Source organism: Myotis brandtii, unplaced genomic scaffold (assembly GCF_000412655.1).
Source record: "Myotis brandtii unplaced genomic scaffold, ASM41265v1 scaffold123, whole genome shotgun sequence".
Lineage (NCBI taxonomy): Eukaryota > Metazoa > Chordata > Mammalia > Chiroptera > Vespertilionidae > Myotis > Myotis brandtii.
Genome location: NW_005354291.1, coordinates 18,399,553 through 18,420,275, shown reverse-complemented (window position 1 = coordinate 18,420,275; position 20,723 = coordinate 18,399,553). Strand labels below are relative to the sequence as shown.

The following is a 20,723-nucleotide window of genomic DNA, read 5'->3' as shown; positions in this document are numbered from 1 at the left end:
CGTAAGGATCTGGGACAGCACCAACCTTGAACTCTACATGGAGTTTTGGGTCAAAATTCCTACATGTGGGGAGAGATATTTAAGGCAGTGATGTCTTCAAAGTTAAGAATCCTTGAAGGCAACTTCTAAAGCACTTTGGGAAGCTATTTTAACAAATCATTTCCAAAAGTGAATACTCATAAAATGTAAAAACTAGAAGAAAATGGGAGGAAATAAAAGATTAGCACTTATCCTAACCTTTAACTTCACACCCTGGAAGTCAGTCCTTAATGATTCATTCAATACATATTGAATACATATTCTGAGCCAGGTGATACGGTGTCTTAGTAATCAAGGACTAGGCATTCCAATATAGAAACAAAGTTTCCCACAGTGATAAATTCCTTGAAAAAAATAAAATAGGGCAGCATTGGGAAATGATGAAGGCTCTGACACCTGCCCGGCAGGTTCCGGGCCCCAGCTCTTCACCTGCTGTGTGTGTGAACTTCAGCGAGTTACTCAACCTCGTTAAGCTTCAATTTCTCCAGGACCTACATATCACCTCCTCCATCGGGTCATTGTGAAAGGAAACTAAAATAATCAACACGAGGACTCGGCACAGTGGGCGGGATAGAGCATACTATTACTCTAAAGAAACAGGCCCAGCAAGGTTGTGTTTCCAACTACCCAACAAGACTGAAATTGCTTAGAAAAAGTAAAATACAAAATGCCATTATCATGCAGAACTCATACTGGTGTAGAGAACCATCCGGAGCTCAGCTCTTGGCTGGGTGGAAATTTCTTCCGTTTTAGCAGCTAGAAAAGCCAAAGCTTCTATCAGAAATGCTGCTACCATAGCCCTGGCTGAGTTCAGGCAAAGACAATGATTATGACGACGACTGCTTTCTTAATCCCACTTGTTTATTCATTCATTGATGCCCTTGTGTGTGTTTGGCACTAGATGCCACCACAGAGACAACACAGTTGTGTATTTCCTGGACAATGAAACCTCAGAGAGGACTAGAGGAAGAGGCAAAGGAGCGGACCATTGCCATTCCGTGCAGTAAGCTGTGGACGGAGGTGGCTCCAGGTCCTCCAGGAGCCCACAGCTGGAACATGCAGCCCTGGCTTAGGGGGCAGAGAAAGGGAACTTCAGCCACTCTGAGAATGGGAAAGTATTTTTCAGCAACAATAATCTGGACACAGCATGACTGAGCTACATGCTCTCCTCTCCTCTCAATCTGAGTCACCTCTTTCTCAATGGATCACAATGACATAAAAATCACTATGGACTGTTTCTTTCCATCGGTGATGGTTTTAAAAGTCTGACTACAAATGGACTCTTATGAGGACTCTCGGGGGATGGTCAGATCTCATTAAAAAGAAATGAAAGTAGAAAAGCACACATCATTTAAAAATGCAAGCATTGTGGGGCGGGGGGAAGGGGACATATGTAATACTTTCAACAATAAAGATTTTTTTTTTTAAAGCAAGCATTTTGTTGAGTACCCATGTCTATATAGCCCTGCAACAATGGTGACCAAATGTCCCAGGCCTCACCGAAAATCCCAATTATAAATATTCAGTATCATTGTCCCCATAAACTCTTACGACATCCCAGAAAGTTGAATGATTGCTGGACTTACTTAACTCAGTAAGAATTAGAAAAAATATATACATGTCACAAAAACTGAGTCATGAAATATGGAATCATGTTAGAAAAAAGAAAATTAATTGCACACTCGTACATGCCAGGCAATCCTATATAATAAAAGCATAGTATGAAAATTGTCCCCTCGACTCAGAGTTCATCTGGGAGATTGACCAGGGGGCAGGGCCAGCCAGGGGAAGGAAGGGAGGCCCCAGCCAGCAGCCAGCAGCCACTAGGGAACCTACCAGCGCATGAATTTTGTGCACTGGGCCTCTAGTACTACATACAACTCTAGTTATGGCTCTATATATTTTCTCCTATTTAAGCCTGAGAATATATGGGCTGACATAAAATCCCCAAACAATCAATATAATTGAATAATTAAAATGTGCTATTGTATATAATCATTTTGTTTGGTGCATGTAATTATAATAAGGCCACAAGAAAGAATTTAGTGTTATAACTATATTTTAGCATGAAACTGTAAAGGGCAGAGAAATAAACTGCATGTTTGATTAGGCCTTACAAAGGAAATGAATTACTTAAAAAATGAATAATCCCCACGTTTTAAATTCAATTTGAAAATTACAAAAATTCACATGGTTTCATCTGACATGGTTCACTTATTCAATTAAAGAACCATAAGTAGTTATTTAACCCTGTAGCTTCTGCTATTAAAATAAAAGTATTTCTCATAAAAGATGTTTTGTTATATGAAGCTTGTGGTCAAAGTATTATCAAAATCACAGCCATAGCTATTTCTACTGAACATCTTAGACACATAATATTCTAACTACATTTTCATTAGTACCCAGCAAGAGTGAAGCACTTACTAAAATTATTATCTGGTAAAGATGTTCAGATGACATTTTCAGATAATTTTTATAGCATAATTACACAGTGTTGTTTTTTAATCTTTATTGTTGAAAGTATTACATATGTCCCCCCCACCATTGACCCCTTCTTGCCCACCCCCACCCCCAACCCCAGGCCTTCACCACACTATGCACAGTGGGGTTTTTAACTTTTAAAAACAAACTTTGAGAAATAATTTACATGCAATAAAATGCACTTATTTTAAATGTACAGTTCAATGAGTTCTGACAAATATAAATACAATTAAATACAGAACAATTTCATCACATGAGAAAGTTCCCTCATGTCCTTTCAGTCAATATTCCCCTAAGTCCAGTCTCAAGCAACCAAAGATCTATGTTCATCACTGAAGATGTTATAATTTCATATAATAGAACATCCATGATGCTGCATGTATAGTGGCAATCTCTTCTTACTGCTGAATTATGTTACATTTTGCAAATATTCCTTAATTTAGCTATTCCCTTGTTGATGGATATTTTCAGTTGTTTCCAGTTTATGCTATATAAGAATACGATAAGCATGTATTTTTTAAGGACATGTTTTCAGATTTTTGCATAAGTAGCTAGGATTGGAGTTGCTGTAGAATTATATCCATGCTTAAGAAAACACCAGTACAAAGTGGCTGTACTATTTCATATTCCCATCAGCAGCGTGTGCGACTTCCAGTTATTCCACATCTAGCCATTACTTGTAGTATTGTCAGTCTTAGCTATTCAAGTGGATATGTAGTGGTATTTCATTGTGGTTTTAATTTGCATTTTCCTGATGAAAATAATAATGAATATCTGTTCATATAGTTATTGTTCATTTTTTTTAATACATAGGTTCAAATACATTGCTTGCCTTTTCCCTCTTGGACTTTGTCTTAATATTGAGTTGTAAGAGTTATCTATATATTCTTGATATGAGTCCTTTGTCAGATGTGTGTATTATGAATATTTACCTCCAGCCTGTGGCTTGCTTTTGCATTCTCTTAATGGTGTCTCTCAAAACTGAGATTTTAAATTTTGGTAAAGCCTAATTTATCAATTTTCCTTTTAAAAATTGTTAATGCCTAAGAAACCTTGACCCTTAGATCAAAGATTATTTTTCTAGAAATTTTATAGTTGGAGCACTTATGTTAGGTCAATGATCCATTTTGAATTACTTTTTGTATATGATTAAGGGTCATTCTCCCATATTGATATCAAGCTTTCCCATGTAATTTATTTTTTCCCATGTAATTTATTAATAAGACTATCCTTCCCCATATTGAATTACTTTTGTCAAAAACCTATTGTCCATAGATGGGGGAGGGGGAGTCTATATCTAGATTCTCTTCATTGTTCAATTGATACACCAACACCAAATTGTAATGATTATTGTAACATTATAGTAAGTGTTGGCATAAGAGAGTGTATGTCCTCCAATTGTATTCTTTTTCAAAACTATCTTGGCTATTCCAGACCCTTTGAATTTCCATATAAGTTTAGAGTCAACTGGTCAATTCCTACTTGGCAAAGAAAACTTGCAAGAATTTTTATTGGAAATACCTTGAGGCCACAGATAAACTTGGAGAGAACTGACATCATAACACAATGCTGAGTCTTCCAAACCATGAAAATGGTAAATCTGTCCATATATTTTATTCCTCTTTTTTTATAGGTCTACATATTTTTAAAAATATATACCTAAGTATTCAATGTTTTATATTATTGTAAGTGGTATTTTTAATTTCATTTTCAACTGTGTAAGTATAGTCTATGGAAATACAATTCACTTATGTATAGTGACCTTATATCCCGAAAGCTTGTTAATTCACTTTAATTTCAGTAGCTTTTTTGTAGTTACCTAAGATTTTCTACATTTACCCATTCATGGTCATGTGAATATAGTTTTACTTCTTCCTCTTCAATCTTTAAATGATATAGGTATATACCATTTATATATGGCACACACATATATTTGTATATATCTATATGTCTATACATATCAATTATATTTTTTTTCCTTACTACGCTGGGTACTATCTCTAGTACAGTGTTGAATAAAGGTGGTCAGAAAGGACACCCTTATTTTTTTTTTTCATTTCTCAGTAGGAAAATGTTCAGTTTTTCACCATTCAATGTGATGTTAGCTATACTTTCTCAAAGATTACCTTTATTAAGGAAGTTCCCTTCCATTTCTACTTTTCTAAGTATCTTTCTAAAACATGTATGGGTGTTACATTTTGTTACAGGCTCTGCCTATATCTATTGAGATGATAAAGGACTTGTATGCATGCATATGAGCAAAACCAATGGACACAGTGCAGGGGGTGAGGGCTTGTGCTTGGGGGAGGGGGTGGCAGCAAATACATTGCTTGCCTTTTCCCTCTTGGACTTTGTCTTAATATTGAGTTGTAAGAGTTATCTATATATTCTTGATATGAGTCCTTTGTCAGATGTGTGTATTATGAATATTTACCTCCAGCCTGTGGCTTGCTTTTGCATTCTCTTAATGGTGTCTCTCAAAACTGAGATTTTAAATTTTGGTAAAGCCTAATTTATCAATTTTCCTTTTAAAAATTGTTAATGCCTAAGAAACCTTGACCCTTAGATCAAAGATTATTTTTCTAGAAATTTTATAGTTGGAGCACTTATGTTAGGTCAATGATCCATTTTGAATTACTTTTTGTATATGATTAAGGGTCATTCTCCCATATTGATATCAAGCTTTCCCATGTAATTTATTTTTTCCCATGTAATTTATTAATAAGACTATCCTTCCCCATATTGAATTACTTTTGTCAAAAACCTATTGTCCATAGATGGGGGAGGGGGAGTCTATATCTAGATTCTCTTCATTGTTCAATTGATACACCAACACCAAATTGTAATGATTATTGTAACATTATAGTAAGTGTTGGCATAAGAGAGTGTATGTCCTCCAATTGTATTCTTTTTCAAAACTATCTTGGCTATTCCAGACCCTTTGAATTTCCATATAAGTTTAGAGTCAACTGGTCAATTCCTACTTGGCAAAGAAAACTTGCAAGAATTTTTATTGGAAATACCTTGAGGCCACAGATAAACTTGGAGAGAACTGACATCATAACACAATGCTGAGTCTTCCAAACCATGAAAATGGTAAATCTGTCCATATATTTTATTCCTCTTTTTTTATAGGTCTACATATTTTTAAAAATATATACCTAAGTATTCAATGTTTTATATTATTGTAAGTGGTATTTTTAATTTCATTTTCAACTGTGTAAGTATAGTCTATGGAAATACAATTCACTTATGTATAGTGACCTTATATCCCGAAAGCTTGTTAATTCACTTTAATTTCAGTAGCTTTTTTGTAGTTACCTAAGATTTTCTACATTTACCCATTCATGGTCATGTGAATATAGTTTTACTTCTTCCTCTTCAATCTTTAAATGATATAGGTATATACCATTTATATATGGCACACACATATATTTGTATATATCTATATGTCTATACATATCAATTATATTTTTTTTCCTTACTACGCTGGGTACTATCTCTAGTACAGTGTTGAATAAAGGTGGTCAGAAAGGACACCCTTATTTTTTTTTTTCATTTCTCAGTAGGAAAATGTTCAGTTTTTCACCATTCAATGTGATGTTAGCTATACTTTCTCAAAGATTACCTTTATTAAGGAAGTTCCCTTCCATTTCTACTTTTCTAAGTATCTTTCTAAAACATGTATGGGTGTTACATTTTGTTACAGGCTCTGCCTATATCTATTGAGATGATAAAGGACTTGTATGCATGCATATGAGCAAAACCAATGGACACAGTGCAGGGGGTGAGGGCTTGTGCTTGGGGGAGGGGGTGGCAGGGGAGAGATCAATGGGGGAAAAAGGAGACTCATGTAATACTTTAAACAATAAAGAATTAAATATTTTTAAATATTTTAACAAAATTAATATGATGAATTGCATTTATAATTTGTGTGTGTGTTGCATGCAGTTGAGTCAGCTCTGACTCCTGGTGATCCTCTGAGTGATGTCTACAATGCCTTGTCCTCAGCAGCCCTGCTCAGCTTCTGTCATGGCTTCTTTCATGGACTATCCATGCAGCTTTCCTCCAACACCATATTTCAAACAAACCCTTTCCCCCCATCTGTGATACACAGTAATTGGAATACGAGAGTGTAGAATATCTTAGCTTTGTCTGTAATAACATCTTTGTTCTTGGTGATCTTTCCTAATTCTGATGGTTGCCATTCTCAGTCTTGGCTATCTCTAAATTTCTTGGCTGTAGTCTTCATTTGAACTGATGACTGAACTAAGGTAAGCAAAATCTTTATTTCATTATCAATTCAATGTCTTCATTAAAGGTACATGTATTTCTCTCATTGTCATGATTTTTGTCTTCTTGATGTTTATATGGAGTCCTGCTTTGGCACTTTCTTCTTTCACTTTCATCAGAAGTTGTTTCAAATCATTACTACTTTCTGCCAGAAAGATGGTATCGTCTACATATCTTAAGTTATTGATATTTCTTCTCCCAGTTTTCACTCCTCCTTCCTGAGCCTAGCCCAGTTTTTCAGATGATATATTCTATGTACAAATTAAACAAATAGGGATAAAATTCACCCTTGTCTGATTCATTTGACAATAGAAACTATGTTCTTCCTTAAAACTAATTAATTCAGGTGTAATTTTGTTCTTATATTTTTAACTTTTCAAAGATGAAGTTTAAGGTAATTGATTTGAATCTTTCTCCTTTTCTAATATAAGTATTTAAAGCTATAAAATTCCTTCAAGGCACTGCTTTAACCAAACCCCACAAATTTTGATATGCTTTTATTACCATTCAATTCAAAATATTTTATAATTTTGCCTTAGATCCATGGGTTATTTAGAAAGGAGTTGTTAATTTCATCATAATTCCTACTTTAATTCTAATGTGGTCAAATAACATAGTCTGTATGATTTTAATACTTTTAGATTTAATCCTTTTAGATCTGTTTTATGGTCCTGCACATGGTCTGTGGGTGAATGTACTTGAGGAGAATTATATTCTGCTCTTGACATGTGTCACGTTATAGTCATAGGTGTCAATTAGGTCAAACTGGTTGATATTGTTCAAATTTTCTATATCTCTGATGATTTTCATGCTGCTTATTTCATCAGTTACTAAGAGAGGAATGATAAAATCTCCACATATTATTGTGAATTTGTCTACTCCGTCCAGTTTTGTCAGTTTTGTTTTGTGTTCTTTGAAGCTCTGTTACTAGGTACATAAACATTTAGGACTGATAGGTCTTCTTGATGAATATATTTTTTAATCATTATCTCTGCTAATAATACTTGCCTTGAAGTTTACTTTGCCTAATATTAATATTAGCCACTGCAGTTTTATGATTATTATTTGATGTGTATATTTTTCCGTGCTTTAAACATGCCAGTCAACAGTCATTTTGACATTCCTGGTGTTTATTTCTCTTTTTACCTTTTTATCGAAGAGGAAAGGCACAAATCATAAGTGTATGGCTCCATGAAATGTCCACAAACTGCACACACCCCTGTAAACAGCCTAGATAAGACACAATGTCCCACCAGAAGGGAACACCCGGGAGACTTCCCATGTGTTCCCTTCTGGTCCTCCCCAGCCCTCCAAGAAAACGACCATCTGACTTCTAACCTGATATTCAAACATGAAGATTCTAAAAAATTGAATTTATGATATTTACAGGTCAGGAAACCTGCGTTACTGCCATCCTTTGAAAAGTTAGATCTGGCCCATGGAGCCACCAATTCATCCTGTCACCTGCCTGACCCAATTATTTGTATCTTTATATTTAAAGAGTGTTTGTTACAGAAAGTATATAACTGGACCTTGCTTTATAGTTCAGTTTGATAATCTCTGCCTTTTATCTGAAGTTTTAGGTCATTTCTATGCAATTGTCCATAGAATTAGGTTGAAGTCTAGCATCTTGCTATTTTTCTTTATCCCATCTGTTCTTTGTTCCTTTTTTTCTCTTTTCCTGTCTTCTTTCGGAATACATTTTTTTCATCTCCACTCCATATATTGTCTTATTAGCTATATGTCAATATTTTGGGGTGTTTACTCTAGGGTTTAGAATAGGCATCTTTATAATATTCTACCTTCAAATAATACTATACCTATTCATGTATAATGTGAACCTTTCAACAATCTACATCCATTTTCCTTAATCTCATCCTATTGGTTTCATACATTTCATTTTCATGTGTTGAAATCCCCATAATATGCTATTATTTATGTCTAAATAGTCAATTATAACCCTAAGCTAACATTATACTCAATGGCAAACAAGACAAGGATGTCTACTTTTGCCAGTGTTATTCAACATACTTTTGGAAGTTCTAGCTAGAAGATTTAGATACAACAAATAAAAGGCATACAAATTGGAGAAGACGAAGCAAAATTATCTCTGTTTGCAAATTACATAATCTTACATGTAGAAAACCCTGATTCCACACTGAAAAACAACTGTAGAACTAATAAATAAAATTCAGCTAAGTTGCAGTTTACAAAATCAACACACAAAAGTCAGTTGTATTTCTATACACTAACAAGGAACAATCTGAAAATAAAAGTTAACAATTCCATTTACAATAACATCAAAAAGAATAAAATATTTAGAAATAAATTTAATCAAGGATATGAAAGACTCATACACTGAAAATTATAAAACATTGCTAACGGAAATTAAATAAGACAAATAAATGGAAAGACATTTCATGTTCATGGATTGGAAGACAATATTGTTAAGATGACAATAATATCTAAATGATGTACAGATTCAATGCAATCCCTCTGGAAACTCCAATGGCATTTTCAGAGAAAAAAAATTATATAATATCTCAAAGTTCCCCAAATAGCCAAAACAATCTTGGGGAACTCACACTTCCTGTTTTCAAAACTTACTACAAAGCTATGCTAATCAAAACAGTGAGAAATCTAGATAACCACATGTAAAACTAGATATCCAACCTCCAATGAAGTTGGTATCTATTTTACACCACACAAGAGCTAAAACTATAAAACCATTAGAAGAAAACATGAGGAAAAGGCTTTATGACATTGGATTTTGCAATGATTTTGAGGGAGTTTGACATCAATGGCTGGGCAACAACAAGAAAGGAAAGTTGGACTTTATCAAAATTAAAAACATTTTTGCATCAAAAGATACCATCAAGAAACAGTTCACCAAATGGGAGAAAATATTTGAAAATCCTATATCTGATAAGGGATTAATAAGAATATTAATCTAATCTAGCCTCTAGGCCTAAATTCCAATTTATAGAAAGACGGGGGAATAGAAGGACAGGTTAAACACTAATATGGCTTAAAAAAAAACCAAACCCACAGACAAATCCAGAACATGAGAAATTCTAAAGATAACTGGCCTGGTAGGGACGTTGTACAGGGTTAAAAGAAACTAAACAGACAACATAAGACAACGCATAAACCTTGACTGAATCTTGGATTGTGGCTGGGGGATGAGGGAAAGCTTTAAAAGACATTCTTAAGAAAATTGGGAAAACATGAGTCTATGTTAAGTGCAAGAATAGTATTGTGGTTATGCACGAAAATGTACTTAACAAATGCATAATGGAATAATTAAAGTGTTATAAATTCTGAAATTTACTACTAAATAGTTCTGCCATAAAAATAAAATGAGTGATAGAAAATATCACAACAATGTCAAGAACTGTCAAATTTCAGGGGAAGGTATATCAGTGATCACTGTACTATTCCTTCCTCTTTTCTATAGATTTGAAGTTTTTCAAAATAAAAAGTTTAGGGTAAAAACGCTGTGGGCCACTAAACTATACAACTTAAAATGGTTAAAATGATGACGTTTATATTATGGAAATTTTATCTCAAAAAAGTAAAAGAGAGCTGTAAGTATCTGACATTGGGGAGCTAATGTATCTTAAATTGCTCTGCACAGTTCCATTCTCATAAACCACGATGTGAACAGCATCCCCTGGAGTTATGTAATGCCATGACACTGGCGACAGTGGTGTTCTCATGTTGAGATAGAGTTAGAAGGAAACACAGACTCTTTAGACAGAATTGAGGGGGGAAAAAAGGAAAAGATAAATTATATGATAAAATTACTTTTATACAACTTAATTCCTATTGTTAATCTTAGAATAAATAGAAGGAAGCAAGGCATGATAATTTGGCCAAAACTTGAGCATAGCCTCAACTGGTTAAGAGTTAATGTCAGAAACAAACCAAACTGGCCACACACCTGGGTTGATGGACGCGGGGGGAGGTGGTGGGAGAGGGCGGCCTTCTTTCATGGCTAGGCTGCACTGCTTTGCTGATTGAATTGCAAAAATAAAGTCTTCATGTTGTTGTCTCCAGTTAGCTTTCCTCACTGGTTGAGGCTACAAAAACAAAACAAAACAAAAAACATATACTATCCTAGACTTTATATGTCTCCATTATAATTTTTTTTTTTCTTTTGCAGCTGGGATTTGAATTTATAGGAAACAGGACTGTGAGATTTGGAGAGGGAAGCAGAATTTGTGTTTCAAAAGTACTAAAACGGGTTTGGAAAATACAGTAATAAAATTCACAAATCACAGTAGTGAAGGAAAACACAAAATAATCAGAAAAACAACATAACTATAAAACCTTAAAGGAAGACTTAAATGTAAGGTTAAAAGTGACTTTCTTCCAAGTTAACTGCTAGATTTAATGCTACTCTAATGAAAGTATAAACAAGATTCTTTTTTGTCACATCTGGAAAGTATCTGAAATACATTTGGAAATCTCAGTGAGCATGATTAAAAAGAAAACAGTAAAGGTGGATTATACTTACATGACTTTACATTGCTCTATCAAGCAAGAATGAAACCAGAGAGCCAGAAAGAGGCTTTAATGTACTTAAGGATGTAATCATGAACAATAAGGAAGATACTGATAATACCTTGGATTGAGGAGCCAGGCTCACAGTGGGAAAGTAAGTGCCCTGTAATCTTTGTTTTACGGAACTGAAAGGCTTACGCTTTTTGTTGAAGAGTTTTTTACATATTGGTCCATGCCTTTCCTAGAAAAGAAAGAGTGGGGATTAATTTTTTTTTTTTAAATGTACAAATCACCAAGTTTGTAATGCTGCAGTGTACTCAGGCAGCCCTCACTACAGGGACTGAGTTGTACCTTCAGAGCCAAGTACATTCTCCAACTCTCAAGTCACAGCAGAGCAAATCCATCTGGCTCCCCTCGCCCATGTTACACATAACTAGATATTATGTTCGAATGGTCAAGGTCAATAAAAGGTCTCTACAGCTAGAGAGACTTACTTCAAATTTGGTTTTACACATTTAACTCTACCACTTGGTCGGTATGAATGGTTCTGAGCATTAAATAATGTTGAAAAGACAAACTTTGTAGTTGAAACTGAAATAAATATTTCTGACCATTTAGCCATTTTAACCAATGAAGTTTTGTTGATTACTTCTTATTCAGTTTCCTGCCTTTACTGTTCCTAAATTTCAAAAGCAAGTCATCCAGTAATATAACAGGAAATTCGAGTTCCAATAACCTTAATATTCAGTTTTACCATCCTTTTGAAATAGCTCTGTGCATATAGCAAGGGGAAACGTAGCTTCCTACCAATAGAATCTTTTCAGAAAAACACCTCTTCCCACTCAGCATTTCAAAATTGAGTTTAAATGGGCCACTTTTCCACAGAACCACTTAACTCCTGAATAGGAGTGGAGAGGTTTCAAAGAAATAGTTGAGAACATCTGCAAAAGACAACTGGAACAACCACACAAATGCATGAAGAACATACCAATTCTGTTTAAGTTATAAACACATTTTCCTTGAATTGTACCCAAACATCTCACATGATTAGTCAAGTCATTTATTACAATAAATATTACAATATTTGCAATATGCTTAGTAGGGAAAACATTTTTAAAAATCTAGCCAGTAGTCCTCTGTATTTCTGTTACAAAAACCTGGGTACTAACACATTGAGCTCTGCCCATGTACTGACTTTATAGAGTCTGTTATTGCACCACTAAGATATTATACTAACATCTTTGCTTTCTACTCTAAATCCTCTTCGTTGGTGGATATGTAACTCATAAGAGCTATCACTTACATAGTTGCTTTGTTCAGACCCAACAAAACACATGCTCTATGAAAATCACTGCACCTGTCTATAAACAAGCCATACCATTTGAAACTAAAGGAGAGAGATCAGATCAGATGTTCTCTGTAGCCTAGAGATAGGCATAGGAAATAAAACTCTAGAGGACCTGAGGTGCACTTGACATTTAGTGACCCCTCTTCAAAGGGCACCTCCTGGGTCTCAAACCCCTTCCTCCCAAGGGGCGCGGCCCAGGCTGGAGAAGGCAAAGGCGGCAGCACTCCAGTGGGTGCCAGGCCACAAGAGGCCCTGGAGCTCTCCTTCTAGATTCAGGAAACTCTACCTGCACTTAATTAAAACGACAGTTACTTCATTTGTTTGTTTGTTTTTGTTAATCCTCACCCTAGGATATTTTCCACTTACTTTTAGGAAGAGTGGAAGAGAGAGGGAAAGACAGATGTGAGAGAAACACATCGATTGGTTGCCTCCTGCAGGAGCCCCAATTAGGGCCCAGGAGGGAGAGGAGCCTGCAACCAAGGTAGGTGCCCTTGACCGGAATCGAACCCAGGACCCTTTGGTCCGAAGGCCGATGCTCTATCCCAGTGGTTCTCAACCTTCCTAATGCCACGACCCTTTAATACAGTTCCTCATGTTGTGGTAACCCCCAATTTCATTGTTACAAATTGAACATAATTAAAGCATAGTGATTAATCACAAAAACAATATGTAATTATATATGTGTTTTCCGATGGTCTTAGGCAACCCCTGTGAAAGGGTCGTTCGACCCCCAAAGGGTCGCGACCCACAGGTTGAGAACCGCTGCTCTATCCACTGAGCAAAACCAGCTAGGGACATTTTTTTTTTTAATTCACCAGAGAAATAAAACCTACAAACCTCATTTTGCAGTCTTTTGCCTCAAACGTAGTCAGGCTTGTAGTCCAAATGCTTGTAGTTCCATGTAAGTCTCCTTGATCTAAATGTCCCAACTAACAACTGCATTATAAACCTAATTTTTTAAATCATTTTTTTCTTGGGAATCTTTTTCTAATGTTGGGGTCTAATACCTGTTTGATCCTCTAACTTTGAAATAAATCAAGCTTTATTCCACCTTACAGGCATCAATCAGGAAACGAGATGTGTAGCTTGAAATTGGCTTAACAATTAAATCTTGGAAAAGGCTTTATGTTCATTTTGTTCAAATTACATTAAAAGCCTGAAATTGGAGGATTCTGTCTTTGTACGTGGCAAAGCAGGAAACAGAGGGAGGTTAAAGGGCTTGTCAGAATTAGTGACAAATTTGAGGCTAAAAGCCAAGTTTCCAGATGCTCCAAATTCAATGTTCATTCCCCTCAACTAGCTAATTTCCCTGGTGCTTTGGCCTTAAAATTTGGATTTCTGATGCTTATAGAAAAGGAGAAAGAGCCAAAACCTCTCAAGAGACAATCAGCTGTGCCAAGATACTTTCTTCTGGCATCCTTTCAGTTAGAGAACCAGGTTTAATAAGTTCCCTTTTGAATGTGGGCAGCATCGGACAGCTTCCGTGTCCTCCGGGCCTGCCAACCGTAGGTTGTGTACTCCTCTTCCCGTGCTTTCCCTCCACATCTGTCTTTAATCTTTGCCACTGCGGCCTCCTCACTAACTTGACAGTTCATTTAACTCCAATGAAACACATCTACAAAATGTCTGTATGTTTACCAGAACATCTGCTGCAAAGCGTCTTCCACAGACTTCACAGGGAAATAAGGTCTGATTGCCATCTGTATAGGATCCAAGAGCACATTATGTTAGTTTCAAGGAATTGCCTGCCTGAGAAGAAATGACTAACTGGAGACCTCAATAGCTCGATATCTTCACTCTTTTTTTCTTTCCCACCAACTACTTCTTCTAGAAAGATCCTCTGTAAACTCACCTGTGTTTTCTTCTCATGCCATTAAACAGGTAAATTCTATATCCTTCAGGCCACCAGAATATAATTATAATTATTTAATAAATATATTCTTGAACAAAGTGCCTGATAGCTTTGCTTTAGACTTAAGTACAAAGTTAAGACCTTAGTATGAAGCCATAAATAATCCAATGGGAATGTCTTGAGGGTTACTACTAGAATGGAAGGTCTATAGGTGTGCTCAATGAAGGCACGCCAATTTATCAGAGACCATGACAAAAAAGTTGCCTCGTCATTGAATTTAAAGTAAACATTCCTGAGAATGGCTTCCTCTCTTCCCATAAACAATCTTTGCTGGAGAATAACTCCTAACAATGAAGGAGGAAGTAGAAGAGACTGATGAAACGGACCAAGTAGAACTGGTCTACTTTGATTGAAATCAGGAAAGAGGTGTGATTACAATGAAGAAGCCTATGAAAATGAGGAACATCACCCTAGCAGTGATGGCGAACCTATGACACGCATGTTAGAGGTGACACGCGAACTCATTTTTTTGGTTGATTTTTCTTTGTTAAATGGCATTTAAATATATAAAATAAATATCAAAAATATAAATCTTTGTTTTACTATGATTGCAAATATCAAAAAATTTCTATATGTGACACGGCACCAGAGTTAAGTTAAGGTTTTTCAAAATGCTGACACGCCGAGCTCAAAAGGTTCGCCATCACTGCCCTAGAGGTTGTGTTCAGGGTCAGACCTCCTGATGGGGCTAGTGAATGATACTGCTGGCATTTTATATGCAGTGGTGAATGAGTGAAGGATTATAATCACAATATGTTCAGTACTTGCTATTTTTTATTTTAATATTTAACCATATCGGTATTTTAAAAGTTAAATGAAGAATAAACTCGCCCTGGCCAGGTGGCTCAATTGGCTGGAGCCATCAACCAGAAAGTTGCAGATTTGATTCCTGGTCAGGACACATACCAGGTTTCAGGTTAGGGTGAGGATGGGAGGCAACTGATTGATGTTTCTCTTTCACACTGATGTTTCTCTTTCTCTCTCTTGCTTTTCTCCTCTCTTTAAAACCAATAGAAACATATCCTCGAGTAAGGGTTAAAAAAAAAAAAGAATAAACTCAAATATAAAAGAAAAAAAAAGCTGAAACTGGGCCCACTATGTCCCAATGCCTCAAAGTACCTGACCCATAGTAAAGTGCTCAATAAATACTTATTGAATGCATGGGCCAAACAAGAATTGCGTTTCCACCACAGGACCAATCATTCATTCAATAAATATCTGCTACATGCAACTCTGTGGGAATATTGAGAGAAACCATACGTGGGTCCAGCCCAGAAAAGGAGGAAAGTATGTACATAAATTAAGCGAAGTTAGCAAAGTGTCACGAGAAAGAGAAAACATTATGGAATTCTGAAAAAAAAAAAAAGAGTTGCACTTCATATTACTTCCTCTCTGTTCATCTGGAGTTGAGTATATACAGATTTAAAAAGCAGTTTGATCATGGGGAAGATTTTATATTAGAATAAAAATCTGGACTTTTTTCTCCAAACAGGGGGAGCAATCAAGAACACTGATGAGGAAAAATCTGAACTGTGGAAGACTGATGTGACAGAAAGGAGGAAAAAGAGAATTTTATTTAAAAAGCTGAAGTTGCAGGCCTGAAATAGAAAGGAAAGAGAAAATGGAAGACACTATGGTCAAAGAATTGACAGCATGACTAGATCTGGGGGATTTGGGTGATGGCAGTGAGAGAAGGATGCCTGAGGACAGAGAAGATGGTAGGGCTGTGGATAGAAATGGAGCATTTGAAAAATAGGGCCATCTTAGTGAGAAAAATGACCTCAGCTTTGGAAATACTGAGTTTGAAAGCGAGTCAGCCAGCCAGCAGGATGGAAATGAGGGAGGTCAGGGCTAGAGACACAGATGCAGGCTTTGTTTGGAGAGTGATGTAAAGGCATGATACTGCCAGGGAAGAGGTCATGGAAAGAGAAGCACAGGGATGATCCCGAGGGAACTCCATATTTGAGGGCCAAAGAGATGATGATGATAAGCCAGAAAGAGAAGCAGGAGAGAACAGGGTCATGGAAACCAAGGGAAGACAGTTCAAAAAAGGAAGGCTTGATTAACAGGAATCAGATGGTAGCTCATTACACACATTGTTGATTTAAATGATTTCTTCTCACATCTGCCAGATGGTATTGTATTTGCAACACAGGTCATCCATTACAGCATACAGCAACACCACTCATCCTCTCTGTGCTTTTGGCCTTCTCTGTAAAATACGGTCTTAATTTTTTTTTTTCCCAGCAAAGATATCCCACCCCTCCACATACTTACTTGTTAATAAATACTACTAATCCTAATTATAAAACTGCTTTTTCTAAAACACTAGTGAAGGTTTATTTGTATAAATATTACTTTAATATTTGTATAGTGTTTTCCTGTTCCCAAACACTTTTCCTGTGTAATCTCATTTGCTCCTCACAGTAATACTGTGAGACAGGGTTGGTATTCTTATTTACAGATAAGAAAATGGAGGTTCAAGGTTAGGTGACTTCTCTATGACCACAGATAATAAGTGGTAACACTGACACTTGAACCTGATAGGAGAATCAAGACTATTTATTCAACTGTTACCATAAATATAGCCATATTATGTCAGTACTCACCTGCAAAGCAAATGGAAGTCCCTAGAGAAACAACACCTTCTGGTTTATCAATCAGTGAGTGTTAAAGAGTTCAGTGAATTAAAAAATGACAGATACAATATGATTCAATTGAAATACATAGACCATCACATTCTGAATGACATTCAGCTTGGAAGCTTGACTAAGAAAGAAAGAAGCTTGTCTAAGTCAGTTGAACCAAACATGGAGACTAATAAGGTCTACAGAGTTTGTTCCAGAATGCTGAATCACATGGACTATATGATCACTAGAACCTTAAAATTCTTTGAAATAACCAAAACACCCTTCGATAGGTGAATCATTAAATAAACTGTGACATTCATACCTGGAATACTACACATCAGTAGAAAGGAAACTATTGATACATGTACAACCTGGATGGATCTCAATGCTGAGTGAAAGCAGTCAATCTCAAAAGTCACATACTGTATGATTCCATTTGTATAACGTTCTCAAAGTGACAAAATTATAACGATGGAAATTAGATGAGTGACCTCCAAGAGGTAGGGTTGGTCGGGGAGGGAGGTTGTTGTGATTATATAGGAGTAGAGTGAAGAAGATGTTTAGGTGATGGAATGGTCCTGTATATTGTAGTGGTTACACATGTATAATATGGTACAGAACTATATATTTCTTGGTTTGGCTATTGTACTGTAGTTATTTAAGATGTAACTTGGGGAAAACTAGGTCAAGTGTACATCGGCGCTCATACTATTTTGAAACTTTGTGAACTGTAATTATGTCAAAATTAAAAGTTTTTAAAAATATCTAGGAGTTGGCAAATTGTGGCCCATGGGCCAAATCTGGAGCTGCATGTTTTTGTAAATAAATTTGTCTTGGTAAACAGTTATGCCCATTCGTTTGTTTATATAATATATATTGCTGCTTTCACACGACAACAGCAGAGTAGTTGTAACAGAGACCATATGATTTGCAAAGCCAAAAATTATACGTGGTCTCTACAGAAAAAGATCGCCACCCAGCAAATGAGAATGTAGTCATTAGAAATTATTTTGGGAGAATAACATGGAAAATGTTAATGATATATTAACTATACAGGTCTCTCTATATATACATGCAGTAATTAACTCTGAGTGATAAGAATAAAAGTGCTTATTTCTTTTTCCTACATTTTCAATTTTTCTATAAAGATTTAAAAAATCAGAATAAAAGATTTAAAAAACCTATTTGAACCTCTTTCTCCATATGCCGGTAAGGTGCTCGGCCCTTCCGAGGAAGCCAAGGCTGTGGTGGGGAGGAGGGGGGCCTCACTTCACCCAGCCACGAGCACCATGCCTGGCAGTGCTCACTAAGTATGTGCCCACTGCATGGCCCCTGTCTGGAAGTTCACCTGCATCTACTAGGTCCTTATCCCACACGACAATGAGGTGACCACGATGAGGTGACCATGACGGAGGCTAAGTTCAATGCCCTCATTAAAGCAGCTGGTGTAAATGCTGAACCTTTCCGTCCAGGCCTGTTTGCAAAGGCTCTGGCCAGTGTCAACATCGGAAGCCTCATCTGCAATGGAGGAGCTGGTGGAACTGCCCCCTCCACCATGGCTGCACCAGCAAAGAAGGAAGAATCTGAGGAGTCTGATGATGACATGGCCTTTGGTCTTTTAGACTAAACCTCTTTTGTAACACATTTAATAACATGCTGAACTCTTAACACACAACCCTTTTGATAGAAAAGATTCTAAAATAATGAATATCAATTTAGCTATTCCTATCTTTACCCTGGCTAGAGTCTTACTTAGTAGATTATTAAAGTAGCTATTACTTTTATACATTGGTTTATAATCTTAGACAATTTTTTAAATGAGGAAAGGAAAGTGATCTGGAAGTGATCAACAGTTTTGTGTAGCATATTGACAGTGAAAAATAAGCATTACAAAGATCTCAGTTCAAAAAATTTATAAGAAGCTTGAAGAGGATTATGGTTGTAACGAAATTTGGGGAAAAATTCTACTTCTGACTAGACATTCTCTTTCTGAATTGGAAGAATGCTTTGTAAAAACACCTACTAACTCACATTTCCTTATAAAGGCAAGATAAAGAAATAAAAAGGGAGATGTTTTCTCATTCCCTTGTTAGCCAGTCAAAGCATTCTTAAATCCTTTACAATCCAGAACATGTAAACATTAGCAATTTCGACATCTTCCAAGGCCATATGGCAAAGCTGATATGACCTCAACTTACTAACTTATCTCAGGAACATGACTTGTGAAACTAGAAAAGGAATGAGTTAGGATGGCAGAGAAAACAGCCCATCAATATTTGTTCTCTCCCTAAGCCCCAAAATACTAGAGTACTGTAAACAGACAAAAGGACATAGCCAGAAAAACACAAGGACAGGGACAAAAGACAACAATAAAAAAAAAATTGGAAATCTGGAAAGCTGATGAACATGGTAACCAACTTGGAGGACTTAAAGCTACATCAAAATCCACTTCCCAAGCAGACAGGAGGGAGAATGGAGAACCATCCAGATTTGCACAGCAGAACCCTTCAAAGTCACAGGAGCCCCTGGAGCAGCACGCACCTCTGGAACTGAGACAGGGTAAATGAGGAGGAGAAAGAGACTGCTAAAATATGGGGGGTTGGGGTGCAAGTTTCCTAAGAAGTTAAGGTTCTAGACACTTCCCTTACTCCACACCCCCTGGGTGATTGCCCTTCCCCAGTGGCAGCATAGGTCTACTCTCCAGAAAGGGTGAAAGAGGAGGTCAGTGCAAGCATCAACACAAAGCACAGCTGAAGGTGTGTGTCGGTAGATGTAGATACACACACACACATATGGCTGATTCCCAGTATCTGTGGTAGTTACATTCCATAAAGTCTCTGTGAGCACTAAGTGAGCAAACACTGGATTTACTATTCTGGGGGGAAATACAAGGTTAGATTCCTGTGAGCCACTGGTCAGAAATTGTTATCAATCTATCAATACATACCTTGTTTTATGTATTTCTGTTTAAAGAGACCTTATTTAAATAAATATATTTGATTCAATATCACTGAACTCTGGGCCAACACTATAACTCATGCTGGAATGAAGTTTACCTAACAGACATATTTTCTCCGTAAGGCACACTGGAGCCTTCCTGTGCTTAGAAACATGAGATAACACTTCAACACTGCACTGAGGAGCCATTTTAAACAGCGAAATCACCAAGAGGAAGTGCACAGACATGAAAAATGTGACACCCAATGTACCGTGAAAAGGACACTTGTTTACAGCATGAGCTGAAACTAGAAGGCTTGTTCTACCTCAGCTGGGAACATGCATATCAGGTGACTCAACTTTATAACTGCTGCATGCATGTCTGTGAATGACCATGAAAGTGCCATGAGTATTGATTTTAGGGTTACAAACTTTAGGGAGTAGGCAAATTTGCAAATAGGGACTCCATTGATGAGAATTAACTGTATATGCATTTGTATGTGCACATGTATACACACACCAGGGTGTCCCCAAAAAATGTATACACGCTTTTAATAATTATTAATTCCAATGGGTC

At 36.4% G+C, this 20,723-nt stretch overlaps 1 protein-coding gene across 1 annotated transcript in view; it reads right to left on the bottom strand.

The window, feature by feature from the left end:
* The window catches only part of ZC2HC1B (zinc finger, C2HC-type containing 1B), a 32,635-nt gene extending 15,867 nt beyond the window's left edge, over window positions 1–16,768 (bottom strand). The window contains exons 1-4 of the mRNA XM_005859140.2: window positions 16,747–16,768; window positions 14,306–14,367; window positions 11,441–11,560; window positions 10,757–10,895 (exon numbers count right to left, since the gene is read on the bottom strand). Coding sequence (XP_005859202.1) covers window positions 10,757–10,895; window positions 11,441–11,560; window positions 14,306–14,367; window positions 16,747–16,768 — 343 coding nt within the window. The remainder of the gene's footprint in view (window positions 1–10,756; window positions 10,896–11,440; window positions 11,561–14,305; window positions 14,368–16,746) is intronic.
* Window positions 16,769–20,723: the final 3,955 nt, after the last annotated feature.